The sequence below is a fragment of the Tamandua tetradactyla genome, chromosome 3 (assembly GCF_023851605.1).
Source record: "Tamandua tetradactyla isolate mTamTet1 chromosome 3, mTamTet1.pri, whole genome shotgun sequence".
In the NCBI taxonomy this organism is placed as follows: Eukaryota; Metazoa; Chordata; class Mammalia; order Pilosa; family Myrmecophagidae; genus Tamandua; species Tamandua tetradactyla.
In genome coordinates this window covers 214784124-214807024 of record NC_135329.1, presented here as the reverse complement: position 1 = coordinate 214807024, position 22901 = coordinate 214784124, and the positions used below count along the sequence as shown (strand labels likewise).

General features: G+C 44.1%; 1 protein-coding gene and 1 non-coding gene across 9 annotated transcripts in view; one reads left to right on the top strand and one right to left on the bottom strand.

Annotated features, from left to right (window-relative positions):
• Positions 1-22901, top strand: part of TRAF3IP1 (TRAF3 interacting protein 1) — a 104713-nt gene that overhangs the window by 14541 nt on the left and 67271 nt on the right. For 4 of the 8 annotated variants that reach the window (XM_077155546.1, XM_077155548.1, XM_077155542.1 and 1 more), the window contains 3 exons: positions 16918-16993; positions 19338-19439; positions 20794-20889. In XM_077155546.1, coding sequence (XP_077011661.1) covers positions 16918-16993; positions 19338-19439; positions 20794-20889 — 274 coding nt within the window. The remainder of the gene's footprint in view (positions 1-16917; positions 16994-19337; positions 19440-20793; positions 20890-22901) is intronic. The other 4 variants (XM_077155543.1, XM_077155544.1, XM_077155545.1 and 1 more) reach the window with 2 other exon arrangements.
• On the bottom strand, positions 16299-16405 carry LOC143678481 (U6 spliceosomal RNA). Its single transcript, XR_013173287.1, has one exon. It is a non-coding gene; the product is annotated as a U6 spliceosomal RNA (small nuclear RNA).

Genomic DNA, 22901 nt, shown 5'->3' with positions numbered 1-22901 from the left:
AAGTAGTGTTAATTGCACCCACAGTGCTGTGCTCCTATCCCCACCATCCATCACCCCAATTTTCTGTCACCCCATACAGAAACTACCAGCTAAGCATTAGCTCTCCAGTCTCCACCCGACCCCAACCCCTGGTAACCCGTATTTTGGTTTCTGATTCTGTCATCTGCATATTCTAATTATTGCATATCAGTGAGATCACATGTTTGTCACCTGGGGTCTGGCTTACTCCACTCAACTATCTTCACAGTTCATCCATGTTGTCACGTGTCAGACTTCATTTCTTCCTGTGGCTGAATAATGTCTCATTGTCTGCATAGGCTACATTCGGTTTTCATTCTGAGTGTAACTATTTTGTAAGTTCATAATGTAGGAAAACCAGTTAGTGTCAGATAGATATCCCAATAATTATGTGCTTTTATTTTTGGCATCCCCTTTACTCTTTGGATGGTCTGGTTGTATGATAAGTATATCCCACTGGCAAGGGTGGCGTTTCCTGGGGCACGGGGGCCGAAGCTTCTGGAGCCTGACCCTGTGGGGCGTAGAGCTCAGGTGCCGGCCTGCTACCCTCACCTGGACTGCCGCGACCCCCTCCCCCCAAAGCAGCCCACAGCCCCCGGCCCTGTCCCGTGAGGAGCCAGGCGGTGTTCCTCACTTTTTGTCCTCCCCGGGCGGGTCTCAGTCTGTGCAAAGGGTAGGTTCACCCCCTAGCCCTTGTCAGGCCAGAGCTGGGGTGGCAGGTCTGCCTTGGGCCAGCCCCTCCATGGAAGGTGAGAATAGGGGGGTGCCAGTGTGGCCGGGAAAGAAGAGCCCCTGGAGGCCCTGCTTGCAGAACTGACAAAAGAGTGTTTTGAAGCAAAGAGCTTGGGAGCAAGTCTGAGGAGCTACTAGCCCTGGAGCACATGGTGAATCTTGCTGGCCGGTTTTAAGCTGAGGTTGAAAGGAATTAAGAAGAGTAGGGGAAATGCCTGATTTCCATCATAAGCCATTTGATTCACTCAGCGGTCATGCCCCGCTAGGCATGCTTGGCTCCAGTACTTTCTCCGCTGTGCAGTCGGAACATCTTCACAAAGTGGAATGGTGTGTCCAGAGGTTCTTTAGGATGTTCTCTTTCTCATGATTTGTATTTCTCAGAAGAGGAAACTGCAGGATAGACGGATTATGATGCCTTTGTCACAGGTCTTTATTTCTTTATGCCACTTGGAACTGCTGTCTAGTTCCTTTCCTTTCAGTCTGAAGCGTCCTTTAGCAGGGCTTGTAGGGCAGGTCTAGTGAAAGTGAAGTTCTCAGCTTCTGCTTATGTCTGGGAATGTCCTAATCTCTCCTTCATTTTTGAAACAAAGTCTTGCTGGACATAAAATTCTTGGCTGATGTTTGTTTCCCTTCAACACTTAAAGTAATTCAACCCATTGCCTTCTTGTATCCATGGTTTCTGATGAGAAATCAGCCTGAAATCTAATTGGGTCTCTCCTGTACAAGATATGGTGCTTTTCTCTTGCAGCTTTCAGAACTCTCTCCTTGTCCTTTGCATCTGAAAGTGTGATCAGTATAGATGAGGTGTATTTTTATTCTTATTTAGCCTGTTTGGGGTTCTTGAGCTTCTTGGGTGTGCATGTTGTAGTTGGGTAGTTCTCTGCCATTATTTCTTTGACCACTCTTCCTGCCCATTCTCTCTGTCCTCCCAGGACTCCTGTGATGCACAGATTGGTTCGCTTGATGGTGACCAGAGCTGTCTTAGGATATATTTGCTTTTTTTTTTAATTTTTTAATTAAAAAAAAATGACAAGAAACACAAACATTCCCAACACATACACTCAGCAATTCACAATATCATCACATAGTTGCATATTCATCATCATGATCATTTCCCAGAACATTTGCTTCAATTCAGAAAAAGAAATAAAAAGACACAGAAAATTTAAACAAACAGAAAAAAAATTTTACATACCATACCCCTTACCTCTCCCTTTCATTGATCACTAGCATTTCAAACTAAATTTATTTTAACATTTGTTCCCCCATTATTTATTTTTATTCCATATGTTCTACTCATCTGTTGAAAAGGTAGATAAAAGGAGCATCGGACACAAGGTTTTCACAATCGCACAGTCACATTGTGAAAGCTTTATCATTATACAATCATCATCAAGAAACATGGCTACTGGAACACAGCTCTACATTTTCGGGCAGTTCCCTCCAGGCTCTCCATTACATCTTGGTTAACAAGGTGATATCTACTTAATGTGCAAGAATAACCTCCAGGATAACCTCTCGACTGTTTGGAATCTCAGCCATTGACACTTGTCTCATTTCACTCTTCCTTTTGGTCGAGAAGGTTTTCTCAATCCCTTGATGCTGGGTCTCAGCTCATTCTAGAGTTTTTCTCAATCCCTTGATGCTGAATCTCAGCTTATTCTGGGATTTCTGTCCCACGTTGCCAGGAAGATCCACACCCCTGGGAGTCATGTCCGACATAGACAAGGGGAGGGTGGTAAGTTTGTTAGTTGTGTTGGCTGGAGAGAGAGCCACATCTGAGCAACAAAAGAGGTTCTCTTGGGGGTGACTCTTAGGCCTAATTTTAAGTAGGCTTGACCTATCCCCTGCGGGGTTAAGTTTCATATGAACAAACCCCAAGACTGGGGGCTCAGCCTATAGCTTTGGTTGCCCACACTGCTTGTGAGAATATCAAGAATTCAACTTGGGGAAGTTGAGTTTTCCCCTGTTCTCACTATTCCCTGAAGGGGACTTTGCAAATATTTTTCCACTCACTGATCAGATCACTCTGGGATTCATCAGGGCATCACCTGAACAAACCAACAAAATCTCATGTCCTGAGCCGACCCGCCCGCCCTCCTTCTCCCTCTCTTTCTCCGCCGGCCCGCCGCGCGACGCCCACGCCCGCAGCAGCCGACCCGCCCGCCCTCCTTCTCCCCTCTCTTTCCTCTCCTGCTCCGGCCGCTCTCCAACCACCACGGTGCCCTCTTCCCCCGCCTTCACCGGCTCCTCCACCACCAGCCTCTACAGCCTTGCCGCCCTCAACTTTCCTCCTCCAGAGCAGCTACTGGGGGAGTGGAGATAATACAGAGCAGCTCCCGGAGCCACGAGGGAGATCAAAGGGACGGCGTACCCCATCTGGAACGGCTGACTATCTGGGAGAACCAGCTCCGGTGAGATCACCAAGGGGCACGGGCTTTCCTGGGTGGGACGGCAAGCGACCGGAGCCCCTCCCTTCCACCTTCCCAGGCCAGCTGGTAGAATTGGACAGGCGGCCCCCTTAGGCCGCGGCGGCTGGTGCCCCCACCACACGAGGCCCCCCGGAACAACTGAGATAGTTGGGTCGGAAATCCCCAGACTGCGGAGAACAGACTGGGGGATCCCTTCCAAACACGTGACTCCCCCGTCGGCTGGGAATAGTGCACTCTCCCAGGCTGCGACAGCTGGCGCCCTCCCGCCACGCTTGGGGCCCCGGGCCGACTAGCTAATTCGGCCGGACGCTCTCCCGTGCTGCGGCGGCCGGCGACCCTCCCCGCATTCGGAACCCCAGGCCGGCTGGCATTCTTCCAAGACGCTTCGGCTGCCGAACCTCCCCTACGGTGAGAATTTTCCAGAGTTAAAGGACCCACAGCAACTTTCATTGGTGGAACCCGTAGACAAACGTGTGCCACAAGCGCCACCTACTGGGCAGGATAAGAAAACAGAACCAGAGATTGCACAGAAAAATCTTTCAACCTGTGGGGTCGAACACCCAGGGAAATCTGACTAAATGCCCAGACGCCAGCAGAAGATAACGGATCACGCTCAGAAAATTGAACATATGGCCCAGTCAAACGAAGAAACCAATAGTTCAAATGAGATACAGGAGCTGAAACACTAATGCTGAATATACGAACAGAAATGGAAAACCTCTTCAAAACGAAATCGATAAATTGAGGGAGGACATGAAGAAGACATGGGCTGAACATAAAGAAGAAATAGAAAAACTGAAAAAACAAATCACAGAACTTATGGAAGTGAAGGATGAAGTAGAAAAGATGGAAAAAACAATGGATACCTACAATGATAGATTTAAAGGACAGAAGATAGAATTAGTGATTTGGAGGATGAAACATCTGAATTCCAAAAAGAAACAGAAACTATCCGGAAAAGAATGGAAAAATTTGAACAAGGTATCAGGGAACTCAAGGACAATGTGAACCGTACAAATATACATGTAGTGGGTATCCCAGAAGGAGAAGAGAAGGGAAAAGGAGGAGAAAACTAATGGAAGAAATTATCACTGAAAATTTCCCAACTCTTATGAAAGACCTAAAATTACAGATCCAAGAAGTGCAGCGCACCCCAAAGAGATTAGACCCAAATAGGCGTTCCCCAAGACACTTACTAGTTAGAATGTTAGAGGTCAAAGAGAAAGAGAGGATCTTGAAAGCAGCGAGAGAAAAACAATCCGTCACATACAAGGGAAACCCAATAAGACTATGTGTAGATTTTTCAGCAGAAACCATGGAAGCTAGAAGACAGTGGGATGATATATTTAAATTACTAAAAGAGAAAAACTGCCAGCCAAGACTCCTATATCCAGCAAAATTGTCCTTCAAAAATGAGGGAGAAATTAAAACATTCTCAGACAAAAAGTCACTCAGAGAAATTGTGACCAAGAGACAGCTCTGCAAGAAATACTAAAGGAAGCACTAGAGTCAGAACCGAAAAGACAGAAGAGAGAGACATGGAGAAAAGTGTAGAAAGAAGGAAAGTCAGATATGATATATATAATACAAAAGGCAAAATGGTAGAGGAAAATATTATCCAAACAGTAATAACTCTAAATGTCAATGGACTGAATTCCCCAATTAAAAGACATAGACTGGCAGAATGGATTAAAAAACAGGATCCTTCTATATGCTGTCTACAGGAAACACATCTTAGACCCAAAGATAAATATAGGTTGAAAGTGAAAGGTTGGGAAAAGATATTTCATGCAAATAACAACCAGAAAAGAGCAGGAGTGGCTATACTAATATCCAACAAGTTAGACTTCAAATGTAAAACAGTTAAAAGAGACAAAGAAGGACACTATATACTATTAAAAGGAACAATTAAGCAAGAAGACATAACAATCATAAATATTTACGCACCGAACCAGAATGCGCCAAAATATGTGACGAATACACTGCAAACACTGAAAAGGGAAATAGACACACATACCATAATAGTTGGAGACTTCAATTCACCACTCTCATCAATGGACAGAACATCTAGACAGAGGATCAATAAAGAAATAGAGAACCTGAATATTACTATAAATGAGCTTGACTTAACAGACATTTATAGGACATTACATCCCACAACAGCAGGATACACCTTTTTTTCAAGTGCTCATGGATCATTCTCAAAGATAGACCATATGCTGGGTCACAAAGCAAGTCTTAACAAATTTAAAAATATTGAAATCATACACAACACTTTCTCGGATCATAAAGGAATGAAGTTGGAAATCAATAATAGGCGGAGTGCCAGAAAATTCATAAATACATGGAGGCTCAACAACACACTCTTAAACAACAAGTGGGTCAAAGAAGAAATTGCAAGAGAAATTAGTAAATACCTAGAGGCAAATGAAAATGAAGACACAACATATCAAAACTTATGGGACGCAGCAAAGGCAGTGCTAAGAGGGAAATTTATTGCCCTAAATGCCTTTATCAGAACAGAAGAAAAGGCAAAAATGCAGGAATTAACTGTCCACTTGGAAGAACTGGAGAAAGAACAGCAAACTAATCCCAAAGCAAGCAAAAGGAAAGAAATAACAAAGATTAGAGCAGAAATAAATGAAATTGAAAACATGAAAACAATAGAGAAAATCAATAAGACCAGAAGTTGGTTCTATGAGAAAATCAACAAGATTGATGGGCCCTTAGCAAGATTGACAAAAAGAAGAAGAGAGAGGATGCAAATAAATAAGATTAGAATGAAAGAGGAGACATAACTACTGACCTCACAGAAATAAAGGAGGTAATAACAGGATACTATGAACAACTTTACGCTAATAAATACAACAATTTAGATGAAATGGACAGGTTCCTGGAAAGACATGAACAACCAACTTTGACTCAAGAAGAAATAGACGACCTCAACAAACCAATCACAAGTAAAGAGATTGAATTAGTTATTCAAAAGCTCCCTAAAAAGAAAAGTCCAGGACCAGACGGCTTCACATGTGAATTCTATCAAACATTCCAGAAAGAATTAGTACCTACTCTCCTCATACTGTTCAACATAATCGAAGTGGAGGGAAAACTACCTAATTCATTCTATGAAGCCAACATCACCCTCATACCAAAACCAGGCAAAGATATTACAAAAAAAGAAAACTACAGACCAATCTCTCTAATGAATACAGATGCAAAAATTCTCAATAAAATTCTAGCAAATCGTATCCAACAACACATTAAAAGAATTATACATCATGACCAAGTAGGATTCATCCCAGGTATGCAAGGATGGTTCAACATAAGAAAATCAATTAATGTAATACACCATATCAACAAATCAAAGCAGAAAAATCACATGATCATCTCAATTGATGCAGAGAAGGCATTTGACAAGATTCAACATCCTTTCCTGCTGAAAACACTTCAAAGATAGGAATACAAGGGAACTTCCTTAAAATGATAGAGGGAATATATGAAAAACCCACAGCTAATATCATCCTCAATGGGGAAAAAATTGAAAACTTTCCCCCTAAGATCAGGAACAAGACAAGGATGTCCACTATCACCACTATTATTCAACATTGTGTTGGAAGTTCTAGCCAGAGCAATTAGGCAAGAAAAAGAAATACAAGGCATCAAAATAGGAAAGGAAGAAGTAAAACTATCATTGTTTGCAGACGATATGATACTATATGTAGAAAACCCAGAAAAATCCACAACAAAATTACTAGAGCTAATAAATGAGTACAGCAAAGTAGCAGGCTACAAGATCAACATTCAAAAATCTGTAGCTTTTCTATACACTAGTAATGAACAAGCTGAGGCGGAAAATCAAGAAACGAATCCCATTTACAATCGCAACTAAAAGAATAAAATACCTAGGAATAAATTTAACCAAAGAGACAAAAAACCTATATAAAGAAAACTACAAAAAACTGTTAAAAGAAATCACAGAAGACCTAAATAGATGGAAGGGCATACCGTGTTCATGGATTGGAAGACTAAATATAGTCAAGATGTCAATCCTACCTAAATTGATTTACAGATTCAATGCAATACCAATCAAAATCCCAACAACTTATTTTTCAGAAATAGAAAAACCAATAAGCAAATTTATCTGGAAGGGCAGGGTGCCCCGAATTGCTAAAAACATCTTGAGGAAAAAAAACGAAGCTGGAGGTCTTGCACTGCCTGACTTTAAGGCATATTATGAAGCCACAGTGGTCAAAACAGCATGGTATTGGCATAAAGATAGATATATCGACCAATGGAATCGAATAGAGTGCTCAGATATAGACCCTCTCATCTATGGACATTTGATCTTTGATAAGGCAGTCAAGCCAACTCACCTGGGACAGAACAGTCTCTTCAATAAATGGTGCCTAGAGAACTGGATATCCATATGCAAAAGAATGAAAGAAGACCCATCTCTCACACCCTATACAAAAGTTAACTCAAAATGGATCAAAGATCTAAACATTAGGTCTAAGACCATAAAACAGTTAGAGGAAAATGTTGGGAGATATCTTATGGATCTTACAACTGGAGGTGGTTTTATGGACCTTAAACCTAAAGCAAGAACACTGAAGAAGGAAATAAATAAATGGGAGCTCCTCAAAATTAAACACTTTTGTGCATCAAAGAACTTCATCAAGAAAGTAGAAAGACAGCCTACACAATGGGAGACAATATTTGGAAACGACATATCAGATAAAGGTCTAGTATCCAGAATTTATAAAGAGATTGTTCAACTCAACCACAAAAAGACAGCCAACCCAATTACAAAATGGGAAAAAGACTTAAACAGACACCTACCAGAAGAAGAAATACAGATGGCCAAGAGGCACATGAAGAGATGCTCAATGTCCCTGGCCATTAGAGAAATGCAAATCAAAACCACAATGAGATATCATCTCACACCCACCAGAATGGCCATTATCAACAAAACAGAAAATGACAAGTGCTGGAGAGGATGCGGAGAAAGAGGCACACTTATCCACTGTTGGTGGGAATGTCAAATGGTGCAACCACTGTGGAAGGCAGTTTGGCGGTTCCTCAAAAAGCTGAATATAGAATTGCCATACGACCCAGCAATACCATTGCTAGGTATCTACTCAAAGGACTTAAGGGCAAAGACACAAACGGACATTTGCACACCAATGTTTATAGCAGCGTTATTTACAATTGCAAAGAGATGGAAACAGCCAAAATCTCCATCATTTAGAAGAGTGGCTAAACAAACTGTGGTATATACATACGATGGAATATTATGCAGCTTTAAGACAAGATAAACTTATGAACCATGTAATAACATGGATGGACCTAGAGAATATTATGCTGAGTGAATCCAGCCAAAAACTAAAGGACAAATACTGTATGGTCCCACTGATCTGAACGGACATTCGAGAATAAACTTGAAATATGTCATTGGTAACAGAGTTCAGCAGGAGTTAGAAACAGGGTAAGACAATGGGTAATTGAAGCTGAAGGGATACAGACTGTGCAACAGGACTAGATACAAAAACTCAAAAATGGACAGCACAATAATACCTAATTGTAAAGTAATCATGTTAAAATACTGAATGAAGCTGCATCTGAGCTATAGGGTTTTTTTTTGTTTTTGTTTGCTTGTTGGTTTGTTTGTTGTTGTTGTTTTTTACCATTATTACTACTTTTATTTCTTTTCTTTATATTAACATTTTATATCTTTTTCTGTTGTGTTGCTAGTTCCTCTAAACCGATGCAGATGTACTAAGAAACAATGATCATGCATCTATGTGATGATGTTAAGAATTACTGAGTGCATATGTAGAATGGTATGATTTCTAAATGTTGTGTTAATTTCTTTTTTTTTTCTTTCCGTTAATAAAAAAAAAAAAAAAAATCTCATGTCCTATAGAGAGTTCCATGCACTTAAGGTGTTCAACCAACTATCTACATAAGTTATATTAGGAAATGCACTAGTCAAAATAGAAATTTTGTAACAAATAAACACTTTTTGCTTTAGTCTCACACATAAGTTGAAATTTAAAATATTAATTACCATCTATTTTCAGCACACTGCAGTAATGACATTCTTTTGTTCTTCCTCATGCAAAAACATTTTTTAAATTTGAACATTTAGTCACTATCATTATACACTCTAGGCATTTCTAGATTATACCATCTCAGTCTTTTATCGTCTATCTTTCTTTGTGTTTTCATTTATGCCCCAGCCCTCCTCCCTCTATCATTCTCATATACAGCTTCATTCAGTGTTTTAACATAATTGTATTACAGTTAGGTAATATTCTGCTGTCCATTTCTGAGTTTTTATATTCAGTCCTGTTGCACAATCTGTATCCCTTCAGCTCCAATTACCCAATATCTTACCCTATTTCTGTCTCCTAATGGTCTCTGTTACCAATGAAATATTCCAACTTTATTCACTAATGTCAGTTGATATCAATGAGACCACACAGTATTTGTCCTTTTGTTTCTGGCTAATCACACTCACAGTGTAATGTCCTTAAGATCCATTCATGTTGTTATATACTTCATAACTTTATTTTGTCTTACAGCTGCATAATATTCCATCTTATGTAAATGCCAGAGTTTGTTTAGCCAACCGTCTGTTGATGGGCATTTTTGGCTGCTTCCTTCTCTTGGTAATTGTAAATAATACTGCTGTAAACATTGGTGTGTAAATGCCCATTTGTGTCCTTGCCCTCATGTCCTTTGAGTAGAGACAGCATATAGATGGGTCCTGTTTTTTAATCCATTCTGCCATACTATGTCTTTTGATTGGAGAGTTTAATCCATTAACATTCAGTGTTATAACTGCATGGGTAGTACTTTCTTCTACTATTTTGCTTTCTGGATTTATGTCTTATCTAATTTTCCTTCTTTTTACCTTTACTCAGAGTCTTCCTTTCTGTACTCTTCTCCACACCTCTCTCTTCTGTCTTCGTATCTGTCTCTGGTGCTCCCTTTAGTATTTCTTGCAGAGCTGGTCTCTTGGTCACAAATTCTCTCTGATTTTTTTGTCTGAAATGTTTTAATTTCTCCCTCATTTTTGAAGGACAGTTTTGCTGGATATAGAATTCTTGGTTGGCAGTTTCTCTTTCTTTTTTTTTTTCACACTCTTTAATATTTTTATTGTAAAAACTTAACATACAAATATACAAACGTTCTTGACATATAAACATTCCATGCAGGCTGTACAATCAGTGGCTCATAATATATCACATAGTTGTGTATTCATCACCATGATCATTTTTTTTTGAACATTTGCATCATTGATTTCCTACCACTTTTTTTTTTATTAATTAATGGAAAAAAAGAAATTAACCCAACATTTAGAAATCACACCACTCTACACATGCAATCAGCAATTCTCAACATCATCACATAGATGTATGATCATTATTTCTTAGTACATTTGCATCGGTTTAGAAGAACTAGCAACACAACAGAAAAAGATATAGAGTGTTAATATAGACAAAAGAAATAAAAGTAATAATAATAGTAAACAAACAAACAAACAAACAAACAAAACAAGAAAAAACCTATAGCTCAGATGCAGTTTCATTCAGTGTTTTAACATGATTACTTTACAATTAGGTATTATTGTGCTGTCCATTTTTGAGTTTTTGTATCTAGTCCGGTTGCACAGTCTGTATCCCTTCAGCTCCAGTTACCCATTATCTTACCCTGTTTCTAACTCCTGCTGGACTCTTACCAATGACATATTCCAAGTTTATTCTCGAATGTCCGTTCACATCAGTGGGACCATACAGTATTTGTCCTTTAGTTTTTGGCTAGACTCACTCAGCATAATGTTCTCTAGGTCCATCCATGTTATTACATGCTTCATAAGTTTATCAAGCAGTTTTTCTCTTTTAATAATTTAAATATATCATCCCACTGTCTTCTCGCCTCCATGGTTTCTGCTGAGAGATCTATGCAGTCTTATTGGGCTTCCCTTGTATGTGATGGATTGCTTTTCTCTTGCTGCTTTCAAGATTCTCTCTTCCTCTTTGACCTCTGACATTCTGATTTGTAAGTGTCTTGGAGTGTGTCTATTTGGATCTGTTCTCTTTGGGGTATGCTGCACTTCTTGGATACGTAATTTTAAGTCTTTCATAAGAGTTGGGAAATTTTCAGTGATGATTTCCTCCATTAGTTTTTCTCCTCCTTTTCCCTTCTCTTCTCCTTCTGGGATACTCACAACACGTATATTTGTGCGCTTAATATTGTCTTTCAATTCCCTGAGTCCCTGCTCATATTTTCCCATTTTTTTCCCTACATTTTCTTTTTCTTGCCGGCCTTCAGATGTTCCGTCCTCCAGTTCACTAATCCTGTGTTCTGTCTCTCGAAATCTACCATTGTAGGTTTCCATTGTTTTTTTCATCTCTTCTACCTTGCCTTTCATTCTCATAAGTTCTGTGATTTGTTTTTTTCAGACTTTCAATTTCTTCTTTTTGTTCATTCCTTGCCTTCTTTATATCCTCCCTCAATTTGTTGATTTGGTTTTTGATGAGGTTTTCTATGTCTGTTCGTACATTCTGAATTAATTGTTTCAGCTCCTGTATGTCATTTGACTTGTTAGTTTGTTCCTTTGACTGGGCCATATCTTCAATTTTCCTAGTGTGATTGGTTATTATTTGCTGGTGTCTAGGCATTTAATTACCTTAATTAGTTTATTCTGGAGATTGCTTTCACTTCTTTTACCTAGGGTTTTCTTGCTGGATGAATTTGTTGTCTATCTGTTCTTTGACATTCAGTTCAGCTTTATCTGGACCTCTAGCTTAAGTTTTGTATAACAGAGAATTTTTCAGTTCTTGTTTTCTTGTTTCTTGCCCTGGTTGTATGGTGTCTTCCCCCCCACCCCTAGGAGGGTCTACTTAGGTATTATAGACCCCAGCTGGATTTTCCCAGACCAAACTGGCCTCCTATCAGGAGGAAAGAGTCACCTGTGTCGTTTTCCCTGAGGGTGAGACCCAGCAGGTTGAAAGACCTTCCTGTGAAGCCTCTGGGCTCTGTTTTTCTTATCCTGCCCTGTGTGTGGCGCTTGTCTGACTACAGGTCCCACCAGCATAAGATGATGTGGCTCCTTTAACTTTGGCAGACTCTCCCTGCTGGGGGTGTGGTGGAGACAGAGGAGAGGTTGTAGGCTGGTTTTAATGGCTTCAAATTACCAAGCCCTGGTGTCTGAATTCCTTGAGGGAGGGATTCCACCTGAGTTGGGCTTCACCCCTCTCCTGGGGAAGGCACAGGCTCCAAGACAATCCCCCCAAAGAGCTTACTTCTGCCTATGTCTGGGGCAGCTGCAGCCTGAGAAGTCCTGCCGCTGTATCCAAAGGAAGTCAAGCCTTTGTAGAAACACAGCCACAAGAACCTCTGTTTCCTTCTTTTTTTCCCCCTTTTTCCATCAGCCTGCCCCCTTGGCACCAGGGCAAAAATGAGCGACCTCCACTTTGATCAGGTTCACCTAAACAGGGGGCCTATTTTTAGTAGTCAGAATTTGTTAATTAATTCCACAATTGGCATTTGATTGTGCTCAGCCCCTGCTGCAGGTAAAGTTCCTTTCCTTTCCCCTCTGGGAAGCAGCCTGTGGGGGGAGGGGCGCCGCCGCTGTGGCTTGGGGAACTCACAGTTCTGGGGGGGGCTTGCAGCCAGCCCAGCTGGTCCAGACTGGGGTACGCTGTGTGTCTGGTCACTGACGTGGCCCCAGGAGCTGTCCTGTACTGTTTCTGGTTATTTAGTAGTTGTTCTGGAGGACGAACTAAAATGCATACATTGTTAAGCTGCCATCTTGACCCGGAACCCTGTATTTGCTTTTAATATTTAATTTTTCTTTCTGTTCCTCAGCCCGACTCATTTCAAGTGTCTTGTCTTCAAATTCACTGATTCTTTTTCCAGCTCTAATCTGCTCCTGAAACCATGCTGGGCATTTTTCATTTCAGTTATTGTGTTTTTCAACTCAGTATTTCTGTTTGTTCTTTTAAAAATGTCTTTCTTTTCACTGAGTCTTTCATCTTGTTCATTCCTAAAACACCCTCTAGTTCTTTCTCTGTCCTTTCCTTCATCTCCGTGAGCTTTTTTCTTTTTTTAATTGAGATATATTCTATATTCATATACCGTATAATTATCCAAAGTGTGCAGTCAGTGGTTCACAGTATCATCATATAGCTGCGCATCCATCACCACAATTGAGTTTTGAACATTTTCCTTACTCTCCCCCAAATTAAAATAAGAATAAAAATAAAAATAACAAAAGAAAGCAAAGCACCCAAAATGTCCCATACCCTCCATTCCCACTATTGTTTATTTATTTACTTTGTTTTTTTTCTTCTCATCTGTCTACACACTGGATAAAGGGAGTGTCAGTTACAAGGTTTTTGCAGTTACACAAAGGCATTAAAAGCTCTATAGTAATTCAGTCATCTTCCAGAATCAAGGCTATCAGGTTACACTTCAACAGTTTCTGGTACTTTCCTCTTGCTACTGCAATACACCAAAAACTGAAAAGGGGTATCTGTATACTGCATAAGAATTACATCCAGGATGACCTCTCCTTGAGCATTTTTAAGATCATTTTTAAAAGGCATTGTTTGGTATATCCCTGTCCTCATCTTCCTCGTTGGTGTTTTCTGGGTTTTTATCCTCTTCCTTTGGATGGGTTGTCATTTCCTGCTTCTCTGTCTTGTAATCTCTTGTTGCACACTGTACATTTTCATACTTTAAAATGTTTGCTCTGGGACTTACTCCCTGGGATGTTTCTTGGTTTTGTAACCAGCTGGTGATGAGACAGATTTTCTCAGCTCCGGCTCTCCTAGCAGGAAGGTCTGCCCTGGTGAATGCAGTGTGCAGCGCTTCCCTGTCTTCGGGGCCTCTGTTGTGTCCTGGGCTTTGGCTGGTTGTTTTGGAGTTGGTTCCCTCTGTTTCCTAGGATACCGACCTCCCTCTCCTGGGCATTGGGCACTCCCAGGCCTTTGTCCCAGACTGTTACCTCTAACAATTTTTTTTTTAAGTTTTTTATTGTATAACATATATACATAGCAAAGAAAGTAAAAAGCAGTCGTTTTCAAAGTACTCTTCAACAAGTAGTTACAGGACAGATCCCAGAGTTTTTCATGGGGTCCGTACCGTCATCTCAGATTTTTCCTTCTAGCTGTTCCAGAACATAGGAGGCTAGAAGGAATAAATATTTTTATTATCACAATCAACTTTTTTGTAAAAATAACATGTATACGAAACAGCAACAAATTTCAAAGTGCACAGTGCAACAGTCAGTTGTAGAACAGATTTCAGAGTCTGGCATGGACCACAATTCCACAATCCCAGGCCCTTCTTACCGCTAGCTACTCTAAAACACCAGAGACCAAAAGAAACATCGGTTTAATGATTCAGCACTCATACTCATTTGTTAAACCCTAACTTCTCTGTACAACTCCACTATCACCTCCGATCCTTCTCCCACTCTTTAGGGGTATTTGGGCTGTGCCCATTCCAACCCCTTCATGTTGGACGGGCTGTCAGTAACATGGTGTAGGGGTGGGGCTAGCTGAACGCTCTGGAGACTGGGCCCTCTAGGCCCCAGGATCTGTCCAGTCCAGGGACCCATCTGGAGGTTGTAGGTTTCTGGAAAGTTACCCTAGTGCATGGAACCTTTGTAGGATCTTATATATTGCCCTAGGTGCTCTTTAGGATTGGCTGGAATGTTTTTGGTTGGGGTTTGCCAAGTTATGCTAGTTAACAAGGTCTAACTGAAGCTTGCTTTGTATGACCTCTAGAGTAGCCTCTCGACTCTTTTTGAACACTCTCAGCCTCTGATACTTTCTTACACTCCTTTCCCCCTTTTAGTCAGGATAGGATGGTTGATCCCATGGTGCAAGGGCCAAACTTATCCCTGGGAGTCATCTCCCACGTCGCCAGGGAGACCCCTACCCACAGGTGTCATGTCCCACGTAGGGAGAGGCAGTGGTTTCACTTACAGAGAGGGTGGGCCTCTATCGTTTTTTACACTCCTTTTGTTGTCTCACACTGCTTTTGCCTGGAGGGAAATTCTGGGAGGAGGGTTACCCTGAAGAGGGTTTCCGGTCAGTCTTTCCCAGGCACAACAGGGCCAGGGACCCAGGAAGGGGGCGAGACAGCTCCAGAGTGCCCTGGGGAGGGGATCAGGACGGCGCCAAGAGCTTCTCCAGCGGCTCCCCAAAGCTGAGCTATCCTGGCCTGCCCAGCAAACGCAGCCCTTTGGGTCATGTCCCCCACAGTCCTGAGGAAGCGCTGCATCTTTAAATCTCCTCAGCCTCCGCCCCTGTCTGGGGAGGGTTGAAACCATGGCTGCTGCCACCTTTGTCAGCGTGGGGTTAGAACAGTGGCTGCCCTTAGAGCCGGGAACGAGCCATCCAAAGCCCTGGTTGGGGATCGATCAGCCGCGCCCACCCCGTTGCTGAGGAATTGAATTTTTTTGTCCCTGGTACTTAGCCAGAAACTGGCCCCCACTGCGGCCTGCAGTGAGAGTGGGGTGTGGGTGCCGCAGTCGCCTGCAGAGAGCGGTCACAGTCCAGCACTTGCACCTTCTCCCCTGGGGACTGCAGAGTTCTTCTGGCCTCTGGACATCCAGAATGTGTTGCAGACGGCTCCTGCCTGTGCGGTAGCTGGAGCTCTCTACTCTGACGTCGTCCCTGAAGTCCCTAAAATTCTTTTTAAAATCCTGTGAATTGTATGCCTCTTATCCATGTACAGCCCAAATTCTAAATTCATAATAATTTTTATAGTTGGAAGAAAATAAAATTTGTTTAATATTCTTGAACTTCAAAAAAATTTTAGTAAAAAAACATACTTCAGGTGGTTATATGTTTCAAATTTTCCTGAAATTTATTAGACTTTTTGGAAAATAATCCAGTAACATTTGTTTAATTTTTTTTCCTGGATTTTAAAAGTAGTGCATGTTCATTGTAGTTAACTTTTATAGTTCTACAACTAAAATGTGCCTCCAGCCCATTTCCTTGTGATTATTGGCATAAATTATTTCATTTAAAAAATCTGGTCTGTTCTGTTTTATAATCTGCTCTTTAATCACTTGGTACGGCACATAACTTTTTTTTTAATAGGGAACGCTTCGCGAGTTTGCGTGTCATCCTTGCGCAGGGGCCACGCTGACCTTCTCTGTATTGTTCCCGTTATAGCGTATGTGCTGCCAAAACGAGCACGGCATAGAACTTTTTATATGTACACATTTGTACATGTTTTTAGGCTGCGGAGTGCGGGGGCTGTGGGGTACGGGTATGGGGGGTGTGGGATGCAGGTGTAGGGGATGTGGGTGTGGGTGTGGGGGGTATGGGGTGCGGGTGTGGGGACTGCGGGGTGAGGGGGGCTGCATGGGGTGTGGGGTGCAGGTGTGGGGGCTGTGGGGTGTGGGGGGCTGCATGGGGTGTGGGGTGCAGGTGTGGGGGCTGCGGGGTGTGGGGGGCTGCATGGGGTGTGGGGTGCAGGTGTGGGGGCTGCGGGGTGTGGGGGGCTGCATGGGGTGTGGGGTGCAGGTGTGGGGGCTGTGGGGTGTGGGTGCGTGAAATTGGCATCAGACCCGCCCAAAGCCGATGTAGACATTCTCTGTGCTTCTTGGTTCTTCCTTATGAAGAGCTGAAGTAGGTGTGTTAATTTGCTAATGGTTTTACTATTCATTACATAAATTAATGTTTTTTAAAATTCTCTTTTCTTGAAGACTGAGGTTTCCACTAAAGCGTCCAGGTCACTGACGACAAAAGCGTCAAAACGGCGGTCCAAGAATTCAGTGGAAGGTACTGCAAAGCTTATTATCTCTTTAGCGAAAAGACTGATGTCACTTTCTTTGCCGCTAATCACAGTATCTAGTAGAGGCATTCCTGTGGTTGGGAGCCAGCTCTACCTGGGGTGGGGTGTTCGCAGGCTGCACAGGCCCCACCCACACGCGCACCTGGGCAGTGCGGCTGCTCTTCGCTGGAGAGCTGGGTTGTAATCTACAGTCTCTCGGAAGGTGTGATCAAATTTCAATTTTCTAGAAATATTCTGATCTGTCATATTTCTTGGTGCTTGTGTTTTGGCACTCTCAGGCTAAATTTAATCCTGAGGTGGGATGAAATATAGAGAACATATAGGCAGCAAATAGTTGCACTTTAAAAAAGCCAAATAAATTATTATTGGGAACCATGGCTAGGACTAAAACTGACATGGCTGTGGGGCTGCTTCGCTTTATAACAGACCAGTAAGCAGGGCAAGTGTGTCAGGCAGATGCAGAGAAGTGGTGCTGGAGGCTTACTTGTAATTAAAATATAAGGTTACTTTAGATGAGCAGTAGTAGTTTCTGAAAAATCTTCCTTTTCTTAAATTGTGTCACTTAAAGAAGGGTAACAAAAATGTGTGGGATGAATTTTTCCTGTAGCAGTTGTACTTAGGTGGTAAGTTCCACCTTTGCACAGTGATAAGCCATGCTTTAGTGGACATCTTTGTGCCAGTGGCATTTTCTTCTGTTTCGCACCCACACGGTGTGGGCAAGGTGGGATTTTAGCTCTGTGTGCCCTGAACTGTTCCCTCTGCCCTGTGCCTCCTCCAGTGTTTTAAAATGGTTTGCTGACTTTGATAGGTGAAACCGGAAAACTTTTGACTGCTGGTGAGATTGAACATCTGTCAGTTTGTTAGTCCTTGTGTCTGCTGTGTTCCCTGCTGCCAGGAGCTCCAGGAGGCTTCTTCCCATGGGCACAAGGCCCTGCCTGCCTGGGCACCAGCAGTAAAAAAAATTGCTGCATTTTTCTCACTTGATTCTTTCAATGATGTTTGGCTTGTTTTTTGACTTGCCTGAGTGTTTAATTTTTATGTGGTAGAAGCTGCCAGTCTTTTTTTTTTTTTTTTTTTTTGGTGTGTTGTAACTTGTCCAGAGATTTGAGAAATAAAGATTTGTGTTTTATCATGGGTTTTTATTTTTAATCCTTCAGTTACTGCTTTTTCATCCATGGTATAAGGCAGCAGTCTGGCTTTGTTTTTTCAGAAGAGTCCCTCATTGTTCCAGTACCCTCCCTTCTCACCTGATCCCCTGCCTGCCTTCGCAGGTGGGAGTCTGTTTTTCTCACTGCTGCTACCTTCTATTTTTCTACAAGTTTCATATCATTGTTCTTTTCTAAAGTTTTAAACGATTTTGCTTATTTATTCTTCTAGATGAATTTTAAAATCACCTCATGATTCAAAAAATCCCCACTGCAAAAAACCAAGAAACAAAGTAACTTACCCGGACTTAGTTGGCAGTGTTGGAGCTGGAGCTGTCATTTTCTGGGGAAGGCTGGCCCCTCCAGGTTCAGGCTGACCAGACGCCAGGCCCTGCTGCCTTTTTAGGCTGACTGGGTGATCGTGGGATTGGTTGTTTTCTTTTGAGGTTTGTTTGGAAATGGTGTTTTTCCCCCTCATTTTAAAATGACCCCGGCTGGCAAGGAGATGCTTTCTTGATGTTTGTAAATGTGTCTTTAATACAGCCTGTGGCTGGCTGCAAGTCCAGTGGTTCTCCCCTTGAGGCTCTTGGCTCTCTGGACTGTCTTTTTATCGACTTTTCTTTTCTGATAACTCTCAGTGTCTGTGCCGATGTTTCCTGGTGAGCATGGGCTACAGGGTTTTGTTTTTATTTTGGACAGTCATTGAGAAGTTTTATTATCAGAGCTCTGGAAGCGTTACACATTGAACCTCACTGAGCTCCCAGAAACATGGTGGCTGCCTGGGCGCTCCTGCCTGCTGGCCTCCTCTGGGCTCTCACCCAGCCAGAGCTGCTTCTTTGGCCTCACAGTGTTGGCCTTGCTGAAGTGGGCAGGCACTGGGGCAAGTGCCCAGTACCCGGGAGGTGCCCGAGACAGAGGGCCTCGGTGTTTTCCTCAAGGACTTAGGCCTCGCATTTCCTGTGGGGTGGAGAGCTCCATGGCGGCCAGATATATTTAAAAGAACTCTGTAGAATCCAGAAGGCATTCTTCATGAGAAGACAGTCATATTTACTTCTTCTTAAGTGGTGCATTGTATCAGAGCAGTCCTTTGAGTCAGTGAGTACATTTGAAGTTTATTTTATTGGATAATTATACTGCAATAGGTATTCATTTTCATACGTATTTTCATTGTGCAATTTCATGTCAGGAAAAAGAGACTCTAGAACCAGTGAAAATAGTCTTTCCCTTGAAAGAGATCATAACTCTTCCTACACTAAAGCTAAGAAGGAACATACCATGAAGCAGCTCGGTAAGACCATGGGGCCGTACGGCAGCTGTGAGTAGGGTTTGGGGGAGGAAACTGTTAGCCACCTGGCACAGCGCTCTGGGGGCACACAGCGGAGCCGGGCTCTGCTGGAGGTGGGGTGTGAGCCCAGAACGCTGCCCACTGGCCAGAGTGGCTCCCCCCTGGGGCTGTGCCCCCCGTCCTTACCTCCAGAGGCCTTGGGGCTGACCCTCCCCACACTGGTCCTAGCGCCAGGGCTGGCTGTTTCCACCCGAGGTCAGTCTGTGCCCTCCGTTCTGTTCTGCAGACGTTCTCAGGACATGTCATCTAGAACACAGAGTAAAGAGGAAGCAGGGATAGAAAGCATTAGTAGTGAGTCTTTTGAAGGAAAATGAAGCAGAGAGAAGTGGAGAGGGCTTCTGAGCAGAGAGCCACAGATGAAGGGGGACACGCAGATACAGGGCTGGGCAGAGGCCCTGAGTGGACACAAACTGGCCATTGGGTGTTAAGTGGTCTGGTCGGCGAGGCCAAGCAGAATGAAGTGGCTGGACGCAGGGCCTCCTAGGCCAGGTTTTACAGTGGGTGTGAGCAGGAGCCCTTGGAGAGAGTCATGAGTCGGCTCTCATGTGGGCAGGCCCACACTGACTGCGATGCAGAGAACAGGGTGGGCCCGGGAGTGGGAGGAGGCCCCGCGGCATCCAGAGGTGGCCTGGACCTTGTCAGTGGGAGGACACCCAGGGCTCAGGTCTGCGTGACTGTGGGGATGGCGCGTGAGGAAGGGTTGGATGTCAGTTGTGCGAATGAGGAAGGATCACGGATAAGGTCACTCTGGGGTGGGGCTGCTGAGCACCTCGTTGGGGCCGTTTGCTGGAATGGGGAGGCTTTGGGAGAAGCTGCTGGGTGGGCTGGGGACAGCAGGGGCATTCTGTCTTGACTCCTCAAGTCTGAAATGCCTGCCCTGTTGCACTACCGATGTGTTGACAGTTGGATGTGCAGGTCTGGAGCTCAGGGCAGAGAGTTGGGTAAACTCAAGGTAAACCAGAGAACTGGGAGCTGCTCTGAGCAGGCACAGGCCCTGGCGTGGTAACCCGGGGTGGGTCTCGGTACAGAGGGGGCTCGGGGAGCTCAGAGAGGTTCACAGGGTGGAAGGGGAGCAAGCAGCGGGGACAGCCAGCCCGGGGGAGGGCCGTTTCCAGAAGGAGGGTGGGGCAGCCTGGAAGCACTGCAGAGGGCCCATCTTGTGAGGCTGAGAATTGACCACTGGGGTAGACAGGACAATTGGTGACCCTGACTTGAAGCTCCTGTAAAACTGAACTAAAGCAACCAAATGCAGAAGCCATTACAATATTTTAATCTGTTGTTAACTATTTTATGTCAGGAAGAAAGGAGGATAATGTTTCAGCTAAAATTTTAGACCCCATAGTCTCTGGATTAAATAATGAACCAGATCAGGAATCTACAACTTCAGAAATAGGTAAGAAATCTATATTCCTTAGTTTAAATTCCTCACCACTTTGAAGTATTTACATTTCAGTATAGTTCTAAATTATTTTTGATTTTTCTCACTAATGTTCATCAGATTTTTTACCACTCAGATGACTTGATATTTTATTTGCTTCAGTTTGCTAAGTTATATAGTAAAGAATAACTCGGCTTTAAGTTAAATCTTTAATTTTAAATATACCTAATTTACTTTTACATCTAAATAAAAATGCTTTCTTCGTTTTGCTGTTGGAATTTTATAAAATGGTGTGGCTGATTAGATGAGGAAATTGTTATTTTTTTTAATCTCCAGCCTCTTCTGCTGTGCTATATGAGGGAAATGTTGCACAGTAAGGATTTTTGAAGTGCTTGTGCCCCACCGGGGAGTCGATGCTATTGTCTGCAGGTTTGCGTGTAAGGCTGGCGTGCGCCTGCTGGCAAGTCCTCGCCTCGGCTGCCTGGGAAGAATCAGACCAGTGCCTGTTGGGTTTCAAAAGGGCTAATTTGGGGATCAACATCCGCAACCTGGTCTTGTGTGATTTTGACTAAATTCTTCAGGAAACGTTAGAATCCTTGAATGACATTTGTCTTGCTCAAGACTGAACCTGCCTCGTATGTGTCTGACTTTCACTTGGTTTTGGTCGCCGTAGCTAGGGTAATGGGCATTCCCCCTTGGTGTGCCTTTCCTGCGAGGGGTGTGTTTGTAAACCGGCACAGCAGGTCCAGTCAAGGGTGACGCGTGGTCATTTATTCCATGTGGGCCGCAGCTGTGTGGTTCCTCAGGTCCTCGGCCATCTGGGATGGTGAGGAAAGGGTGTCGGAGCGCAGCAGAGTCACTTCTCACCGATGAGAGCTGCGGTTGTGCATGTGGGGGGCAAACCACGTTTGGGACAGTACGTTTTATTTTTCTCAGAGCTTGTCTCAGCCCAGGGCCCTGCAGTGGGAAACACACAGGTCGTTCTGGGCTACAGGAGAGGGAAGCGGGCAGGGGGCAGCTCCTGGGGACATGGCCCTGGGAGGGTAGCTGGGTGGTCGTGGCTTCCCGGTGACCCACAGCCGAGGCCAGTGGGCAGAGCGGGTGGCAGTGTCAGGCCGACTGGCCTTGCACCCAGCCCCTCTCCTTCTGGCTCTGCGGTCGTGAGTGGGAAGCACAGGAAGTTTTCTGAGCCAGTTTGCTCATGGGGGTGAAATGGGTAAATGTGGGGCTGTGTGTACCTGCAGGCTTGTCCCAGGCCCCCCGCATCTGCCCACGAGGTTACCTGGGCGTGGGGACGTGGCAGAGACCTGCTGAGAGCATGAGTAAGAGTGAAGCGAAGGGAAGTGCTTCCTAGGAACCCGCTGTGCTCCTCACAGAGCCCACCTCTCAGTGCAGAAGCAGTGCGAGCCCCGTCGCTGAGGCACCCAGAGCACGGCACAAGTGGTCTCTCACCTGAGCTCTCCAGGCAGGAGGCTGGCATGAAGCCTGTCGCCCCTGCATGGGCAGCCCCTCCCTCCAGACCGTGCTCCCCTCGGCCTTGCCTCTGCCCAGGCCCAGGGCGGGCGCCACACCCAGGCTCTGCCTGGCCGTCCTCTCACAGATGCTCTGACCTGGCCACTCAGCACTGGCCGGCAGGTGTTCTCCTCCCTCTGTGTCTCCCGTCTCCGTGCCGTCGGCCTGGTGAGTGGGCCTGTCACCCCAGGGAGTATTTGTTCCTCGGGCTGCGCAGGAGGATGGCGCGGGTACTGCCGACAGCCCAGGCTGCCACTTGTGCCCATGTCTGGCCCACGTGGTGCTGCCGCCTCGGCTGGACGGCGTTGGTGGGTTCAGCCGGTGCTTTGCCTTGTCACGCGGGTAGGAGAATTCAGCAGGGAATTTATCCATCTCTATTGCAAAACATGAGCAGTTTCTCCCCGAATCCTGTATTGTGACACATGCTGCCTGTGGTTCCTCATTCTCTTTGCAGCTGTTTGACAGCTTCAGGTGCTTCTGGAGTGTTAAGCCAGATCTTTATTTTGCCTGGGTTC